This window comes from Monopterus albus, unplaced genomic scaffold, assembly GCF_001952655.1.
Source record: "Monopterus albus unplaced genomic scaffold, M_albus_1.0 scaffold306.1, whole genome shotgun sequence".
NCBI classification, from domain to species: Eukaryota; Metazoa; Chordata; class Actinopteri; order Synbranchiformes; family Synbranchidae; genus Monopterus; species Monopterus albus.
This window is the reverse complement of record NW_018128186.1, coordinates 371,382-380,577: the sequence shown is the minus strand read 5'-3', so window position 1 is coordinate 380,577 and position 9,196 is coordinate 371,382. Positions and strand designations below refer to the sequence as shown.

The following is a 9,196-nucleotide window of genomic DNA, read 5'->3' as shown; positions in this document are numbered from 1 at the left end:
CCTCGTAGAGCCTTATCATCCTAACAGAGCACTTCGCTCTCAGAGTGCAGGTTTACTTGTGGTTCCTAGAGTCCACAGAAGTAGAATGGGAGGCAGAGCCTTTAGCTATCAAGCTCCTCTCCTATGGAACCAACTCCCAGTCTCAGTTCAGGAGGCGGACACCTTCTCTACCTTTAAGATTAGACTTAAGATGTTCCTTTTTGATAAAGCTTATAGTTAGGGCTGGATCAGGTGACCCTGAGCCTTCCCTTAGTTATGCTGCTATAGGCCTAGGCTGCTGGGGGGCCCCATGATGCTGAGTTTCTCTCCCCTCCCCTCCCCTCTCCCCTCCTCTCCTCTCTCCATGCTTCTATATGCCACCACTACCATCACTAACTTTGTGTCTCCTCTCTCCCATAGTGTGTCCTCTCTCTCTCCCTGTACTTTTCTGCAGGTTGCCCTGGCCCTGGAGCTCTATGTTTCTGATGAGCAGTCACCAGCCACATCAACCTGACCAATGTTTGATTGTTTGTTGCTTTTCTTCTTTTCTCTCTCTCTCCTCAATCCACTCACCCCAACCGGTCGAGGCATAAGGCCGCCCACCAAGAGCTGAGGTCTGTCAGATGTTTCTTCCGTTAAAGGGAGTTTTTCCTCCCCACTGTCGCCAAGTTTTTGTTCAAGGGGGATTTGTTGGGTTTTCCCTATGTAATAATAGTGATAACAGTAAGGTCTAGACCTTAACTTGTAAAGTGTCCTGAGATGACTTTTGCTGTGATTTGGTGCCATACAAATAAAATTGATTTGATTTGAAACCTTCACCCTAACCAGTTATCTCTGCCTACTCCTGAGACTTGGAATCTAATAGTTACCATTCACACTTTGACAAAGACATTGCATTTTTGTTAACTTCTTCAAAATAAAAGCATCCCACCAGTGTGCACCATCAGCAGGCATGGTTCAGATAGAAATGACTTGACTTCACTAATCAATAAAGTAAGGATGATATCTGTTCTGTATGCAAGTCCATGTCTTGGCCATCAATAGGAGCTTTGAAAAACAAAAAAATAATGAAATAACATTTAAGTATCTTTTGTGAACAGATAACTCTTTTATACCATTTGAAAAGTGATCAAATTTGTAGCAAAGAAATTCTGAATAAAAAATTGAACTTTACCAATACTGCAGTGCTGAATAACTCGTGTTCACTGTGTCACAATCCTTTGTACTGTATATTTTTTGCAAAATCAAATATTCTCAGAATTTTATTTTATTTTTCATTGTCAGTATTTCTACTTTCTGTATCTTAATGCATTTTATTGTATTTTACAGTTATTTTAAACAAGTGTGTGATATGCCTTGATGCTAGAAGAGCTGCATGTGTTGTACATGTTTTCTATTTTTACTCACATATTTGCTGTTTCCAATGCCCAACAGCGATCAGTAACACCATCACATTTGAGTTCTGTGGGATTGTTCCACTCTGTGAGCGCAGAGAGATTGTTTCATTGTACATACCACAGGTTTTGGCCTGGTAGTCGCTGGTCACTGTCATGTAGAGTTGCATGACTGGCCGGAGCTGCACCTCCAACAGAACACCAACAGACGTCTGGACAAGCAGGTAGAAGGAGGACGCTCTGAAGGTAGAGATCCCAGCTAGGTGTCAAGAGAAAGGTTGGGAATAGAAGTTTGTTAAAAGGATGGAGGAGAATAGGTGGACTCAAATTCTATTTGTCTGAAAATCTGGCCACTCAGAAAACAATTAACATTTAAAGCACATTAAAATGGAAATCTATCATTTATGTCAGAGACAAATGAAAGTAAAAATGGTTAAGTTGTTGGGGAAAACAGCCACTGATTATTTATTGGGTTCAGATAATGAAGAAGAAAATTAGGGCCATTAAGTGTGATATCACTGAGTTGATGCTGCTGATTTCAGTACTTGAATATATAAACATGATGAGAATCCCAGCACCATTTTTGTGTTTTTCAAATTAATTACACTTTGAACTGATTAATTCATTCATTCATCTTCTATACCGCTTGAACTGATTAATTTTTAAATTAATTTAATTCCACCTTTTTCCTTATACATGGCAATCCTTGTCACAGCTAACTCTTCTCTTGAGCTGTGGAGGTAAAATAATAACTCTTTCATACGACGGCAATGAGATTCAACAGGGGACTGACACACATCCCTCGCCAGGTCAGCCAACCTCTGTGCAGGTGTCCTGGCTGACCACTAGGTGTTGCCAGAGCAGTGCCATTGCATCACCTCATGTTCTGAACAGATTGTTCATTTTAACGTTAGCTGGTACAGGTGTGTGTGGCCCGACAAGCCAACAGGATGCCTGCATGTACAACAAGGCAAGGACAGCGGCTTCAAGCTTAATATGCAAAATCTATGGTGTTTTGATGTTAAGGCTTTATGGTATTTCATGGCAAAGAACTGAATAACTAAGGAATATAAAAACCAGCTTTCATGATGCAATATATAAATGTATATGAGGATGAATTTAGGAGCGTATTTAAATGTTGCTGCTTTATCGTTCAGATAAACTGTGGTACACATTAAATAGAAGCTATGTGACTTATGATGGGGCCACATAGTGTTTATTTTTCCACTTGTAAAATACAGCAAAGGTTTGAGCTAAATTTTGTATAGTGGCAGGAGTCTCACCAGCAGAAAAGGGCAGGGGAGCCTGGATTCCGTTCACAAAAACCTTGCCAGTGGGCTGAATGGTGATCACCTTTATATGATAGGAGACAAGATATTGTTGTTTCAGTGTTTACACTCTGGGTGTGTGTTCCATGATGTTGTTAAAAGAAACAACAACAGTAAATAAAGAAATTATGTTTGCACTGCATGCAACTTTGTCAAACAATACAAGTGGATATTAACTCAATCTAGTCCCAAGAATGCAAAATTATTTTAACTGCATACCGAAATAAATATATAAACCAACAGCTTTCTAAAATGTAAAAAAGATACAAATTCAACATTTTAAAATTCTGTTTTATGCTTTGGCAAAAGGTGGTAATCAAAGCCAGGCTTGGTATTTCAAAAGTAGGTAAACAACAACATTTCTTGTGGTCTCAGATTATGTTTTCTTCATTTCCTAACACAAAAAAGTTTAACAGATATGGAAGAAAAACATTATAAAACAAATGATTAACTCTGTAATCATCTACTAAATTTGGGATCATCCCTAACATTCATTCATTCATTTTCTACCGCTTAGTCTCTGAACGGTGTCACGGGGTGGGCCGGAGCCAATCCCAGCTGGCAATCGGGCGAAGGCGGGGTACACCCTGGACAGGTCGCCAATCCATCGCAGGGCTAACACATAGACGAACAACCACACACACGCACGCACTCCTATGGGCAATTTAGAGACACCAATCAACCTAAGCTGCATGTCTTTGGACTGTGGGAGGAAGCCGGAGTACCCGGAGAGAACCCACGCAAGCACGGGGAGAACATGCAAACTCCACACAGAAAGGTTGCGTGTGGGGCCCGAACCCGGAACCTTCTCGCTGTGAGGCAACGGTGCTAACCACTGCGCCACCGTGCTGCCTCATCCCTAACAATATCTATTATTAGAAAGAATTATCATGCAGGCAAAATTTCAGATTTGTTCCAACTGAATAAATAAAGAGCGTTGTGTGTATAAGTTACTGTCTGTGTGTATTATACTCACATTGGCCCCTCCGGACAAAGCTATGGTAACAGATTTAAGGCAGGTTTCACTCTCAGTCAGTCCACACTGCACCAGTTCTCCCTGTACCATGAACTGGTTTCCAGTGCAGTCCTAAACACACAGACACAAATTGCTGCTCAACTGAAACAAAGATCAGTGTGAAGGGTCCAGAATAGCAGTAAAAAAAGTGATGTAGACATTTCACTTGCAGTAGCAGCAGCCACAATACGAGCTGCATTAATAGTAGTGATAGTAGTGGTAATAGTAATAATATAAGTAGTACATGTACTGTAATAGTAATTGCTTTAGCAATAGTAGTAGTAAACATAGTGTTAAACTATTTCCAGTCATTAACTTCCAGACTAATTCCTCTTCTTCCACTGCAGTTACAGTATATTACATATCAGTCTTTTAGCTGGAGCCTCCTGGTGGTGTACCGAAGAGTTTTGTGTGGATGCTGTAAAGCATCCACACTATGCTCTCCTGTTCTTTATTGTGCAGATGCTTTACAGCATCCACACTATGTTTTCCTCTTATTTATTGTGTGGATGCTGTAGCATACCTCTTATTTATTATTATTCTGATTTCTTCCGTACGTTTTTCAGCACTTAATTCCTTCAGCATACTCTCAGCTACAAAAGCCATTGAGGTATCGAAATGTTCAGCTTTTTAAGCACATGTGCTTGTATTTTTATTTTTTGTAACATTTATACTTTTTCATACATTTAGCATTTTTCAACAAATTTTGCCCCATTCAAATGAGTGGGAAAATTCTACTTCAGCATACCCTCAACTATGTTAGCTGTTTTAATAAGCTCAGCATACTTTCAGCTAGCAAAGCCATTCAGGTATCAAAATGTTCAGCTTTCCCGGGGCAGTCATTTCTAAACTTCACACTTTTGAAATATTATAGCTTTATTTTGATAATCTTGCCCCATTCAAATAAATTGGGAAAATTCGACTTGAGCATAATTTCAGTTATCAAAATGTTCAGCTGTTCAAGGACATTTAAGCTTTTCTTAAGAATTTTTCTAAACTTCATACTTCTGAAATATTTATCTTTATTTTGAAAGTTCTGCACCATTCAAATGAATGGTAAAATTCTACTTCAGCATACTTTCAGGTATCAAAATGTTCAGCTCTTCAAGGACATTCATGCTTCTATTCAGAAGTTTTCTAAACTTCATACGTTAGAAATATTTCTCTATATTCTGAAAATTTTGCCCCATTCAAATGAATGGGAAAATTTTACTTCAGCACACTTTCAGCTATCAAAAAGTTCAGCTCTTCAAGGACATTCATGCTTCTCTTCAGGATTTTTCTGAACCTTATAGCTTTTGAATGATTTAGCTTTATTTTGAAAATCTTTCTCCATTCAGATGAATGGTAAAATTCTACTTCAGCATACTTTCAGGTATCAAAATGTTCAGTTCTTCAAGGACATCCATCCTTCTATTAACAATTTTTCAATACATCACACTTTTAAAATATTTAGCTTTATTCTGAAAATCTTGCCCCTTTCAAATGAATGAGGAAATTCTACTTAAGCAAACTTTCAGGTATTTCAGGTATCAAAATGTTTAAGTCTCCCAGGACATTCATGCTTCGACTCAGAATTTTTATACACTTCACAGGTCTGAAATATTTTGCTTTATTTTGAAAACTTCCCCCCTTTCAAATTAATGGGAAATTGTACTTCAGCATACTTTCAGGTAGATATGCCTTTCAGGTGTCAAAATTGTCAGCATTTTCAGGGCAATCCTTCAGCACAGCATCCATATGCATTTTCAACAGGAAATGCATTTCTCTAGTCTAGTTCATATATATTTTCCTCCTTTATTCCTCTATTTCCTTTTTCCTTCCATTTTGTTGAATTAGTTGTTATTAAAGGTTGTCAGTTAGTTTGCACATGCTGCCATTTTTCTCATTCTTTTGCCCTTTTCTTTCATTTGTTTCATTTGGTGAAGAGACAACTTCTATTCTTTTGTTTTTACTAATAAAACATTTTATCATTAACAGTGTTCATTTTGAGATTGAGGTCTGGGTTTTGTTTTGCAGTGTTGTGCATTTGTTACCTCAGCAGAGGTGTGTGTGTGTGTGTGTGTGTGTGTGTGTGTGTTTTATCACAGCAGTCTACTACCTTAGCCAGAACATAGGAGCAGTCTCCATGAAAGGTGTAGACCTTTCCATCAAAGGTGTTGACATGAGCTCCTCCCTCCACGGAGCAGGTTCCTGGACAGTTCTCCTCCGTACACTTCCACTGGCCGCTGTCACACACACTGTCAGCACACACAGTCTAAACTTAATTGCCAGTGAACAATTCATTTGCAACATCTCCAAAACTGTTTTATAAACCAGGCTGAACAGATTGTGGGATCTACTGTGTCTCTGTACTGGGCACACGCTGACAAAACAAAAACGGGTTTCTTCATATGAATTAGATTTTTCAAAACAAAACACATTTATATAATGTGGAGTGTTCCTTTACAGTTTTTCTCTCAAATGAGAAATGGAATTTTCAAATATACTTGTTCAGCCTTCACGTCATCTAGTCACTTGTGTACATCATAAATGCAATTTCTCACATTTTTGAACAAATTGCAAATGTTTTCATACATTCATGCAAATGTGTCCTGAACTGAGGAACCACTCTCAAATTAATCTTGATTTCCCTCATGAAGGGGAATTTGTGAAGTATTAGGTAAACTAGTTCTCTAAACTAGCTCAAAGGTGCATCTCATGAACCTTCAACTGGCACGCACATACAGTATAGAGTGTGGACAACACAGGGTTGCAACAGAAGAACAAGGAAATAAACAGCATCAACTGCTGGAGAGAAGCAGAAGAAGAGTAAATGACTTTCTTTTCTGTATCACAGTGACAGTAAACACAGTAGAGGTGTAAATGTGAATCTGTCCAGTCTTTTGCAGTCAGTCTCCCACATTATCATCCATTAACCATAGTTTACATAAGAAAATACTTAAGAGTACATAGTTACATACGACTAAGCATTGTGACTATGTTGTTCATAAAAATTACAAAAGGGCTTTTCATTCTGATGGCACTGACACATGAGTTACTTTTGACAAATAAACCAAGAATTTTGAGCAAGTGACAAGCTTTTGCAGGTAATCCACGGTGTGGTACTATTAGTACAAAGTGATTGGAGAAATGTACCAAAACAACTGTAATGTGCGCAGACTGACATTCTGTGTATCATACCATTTTCTGCAGTTATTGGAGTAGGACTCCCCAGGTCTATAGATCTTGTTGTTGTAGTTGCAGGAACACTCACTCAGTGGAACACAACCTTTACCATGAAAATCATCCAGCACCATGCCTGAAAGCAAAGTAATACTGTATAGAAATATATTATGTATCTGCAGTTATGTTCATGTACGTATGTGTGTATCGCTCTGCTGTACCTGCAGGACAGGCGCATCCATCAATACAGTGGTTGTCACAGGTGTGGCTGGCCTCTGGGTTGGAGCAGGTATCAGCACAGGGACTTCCACACTCTTTGTACTCCATTTCGTGGGGACACGACTTCCCTGTGAGTACACCAGCTGTTTCTCACAACTTGACTTAGGTAGCTCTCAGATAACATTAATTCACACAAACTTTAGTACTGTAACCTGGTCCCGGCCCTTGAAGGACATTAATTCAATTGTACTTATTGGCATGAAGTCAAATAAAATTAAATAAAAAGTTACAATTTTCATATTTTTTACCTTGTTTATTAAACTGTAGTCATTTTGTCATGTCCACTCTGACCATGTCTCACATTCATGTGTAATAACACTCAGTGAATATTGTATCAATCTCAAACCTTTTTGTTTTTAGGAACATATATGCTTCTGTCCTTGTGGTAAATGTGATAATAAACGTGTAAGAAGCATATTTTGTTAAAATAGTATGATTGATGTGTCCATAAGTGTCGTGTTTCACCCCATCACACCAATGTGTTTCTGCACTAAAATACTGTTTTGTTCTACTAAGTAACACTACTAAGAGGAAATTACTTGAATTAAGGGTTTGAAGAAGACAAATTCAAATGCTGGTGAGACTGAATAATCTTTCCAAACATTTTTTGGTACATTTTTCTTTTAAAACCTTCTCTGTCAAACATAACATGTCCACCCCGTCACTCAAAAAACATTTTTAATAAAAATTTCAAAATGATTTTGTATAAAAGCGTTACTTTTTCATTTAGCTGCATGCTATGTGTGATGTTGTCAGCAAGGCTGTAAAAACGGGCCTCAAAGAGCACCGAGATACAGAGAAGGCAGAGGAGAAAGAGGAAGTTCCAGGGGAGTTTGAAGAGGACAAAGGAATTATTATTAAAATGCTGTGGCAGAATGCTTAGAAAAGTTAAGCTTTTAATAATTAAAGATGATCATAAGATGATTTATGTGTTTTGTTTGAAATAATCATTAGTAAATGTGTAAGAATAAAATGTGAAATAATTGTATTAAAAGGATGGGGAAAAGTGATTTTACATCTAACAGAGTGAAAAGTACAGAATCACACCAGTGGAAGTAGACACACATCCCTGAAATGAGGAACTGCAGGAGTGTGTATGTGACACAGAGAAGAGACACACAACATAGTGAAGAAGTAAAATGATGATTCTAAGCACAAAAGTAAAGATTTGACTGATAATTGTTTGATCAATATCTGATCAAAGATGATCAATGTTTAGTCAAGTAATGTATTCAAAATATATAGATCTGTGTTTTGACTTTAAGGCATTGATAGTTTTGTGTGAAATCAGTGTGTAATTGTGAGTGTTCTGTTAAAAAGCAAGGATGGAATTATGATATTTCAGTTAGATGAGTTTCTTGTATTTTTGTATTCAGATGGTTTTAGTTTCTAGAAAAGAGGAAGTAGAATCCAAGGCTGGATCACAGTGGGGCAGAGGCCGGTTACGGGCTGTAGGCTTGGACTGACAGTAAAAAAAATATGCAATACTTCAGAACAATATGATTTTGCACGCCAAATAAGGTATCAACTGCAAACTGTGGCATCTGGTTGGATGAGAGGACAAGAACGAGGACGACTGACCAAGAATCCTATAAAAACCGAGGCAAAAAGAGGAACAGAGATTCCTTTCACGGCTGCGGCCGGAGGCTCTGTCTGGTTGACCATCTGACTTCCAGAAGACCGAGGACTGCGGAGAGGCAGTCCAGGGAGAGGGCACCCCTCTGGGGGTGCTCCCCCGCAGGCACTAGCCTGTGAAGAGGAAGATGCATGCCAACGAGGGAGTGAGCCCCTTTTCTGGGTGCTTGGACACAGGCATCGGCCTGTCAGAAGAGTGAGATGCATGCCAACGTGCGGTGAGGTTGACAGCTGGTGAGGCACTGACTCTTTTACAGTCAGATTTACAAATACAAATGAACCGTTAACAAATTGTCTGTTAACAGACAATGCGTTATGTTTTATATCTCATATCAGCATTCTTCACACAATCGTGACCCATATTTAATTTGAGGTTAAAATTTATTCCAATTGAGCTTATT

General features: G+C 38.5%; 1 protein-coding gene across 3 annotated transcripts in view; it reads right to left on the bottom strand.

The window, feature by feature from the left end:
* LOC109973800 (mucin-5AC-like) overlaps positions 1-9,196 on the bottom strand; it is a 63,299-nt gene that overhangs the window by 39,340 nt on the left and 14,763 nt on the right. For all 3 annotated transcript variants that reach the window (XR_002276876.1, XM_020623613.1, XM_020623614.1), the window contains exons 8-13: positions 7,103-7,228; positions 6,900-7,017; positions 5,818-5,956; positions 3,678-3,788; positions 2,657-2,726; positions 1,495-1,632 (exon numbers count right to left, since the gene is read on the bottom strand). Coding sequence is in view for 2 of the 3 variants with exons in the window: in XM_020623613.1 (XP_020479269.1) it covers positions 1,495-1,632; positions 2,657-2,726; positions 3,678-3,788; positions 5,818-5,956; positions 6,900-7,017; positions 7,103-7,228 (702 nt within the window). In the remaining variant the exon portion in view is untranslated. The remainder of the gene's footprint in view (positions 1-1,494; positions 1,633-2,656; positions 2,727-3,677; positions 3,789-5,817; positions 5,957-6,899; positions 7,018-7,102; positions 7,229-9,196) is intronic.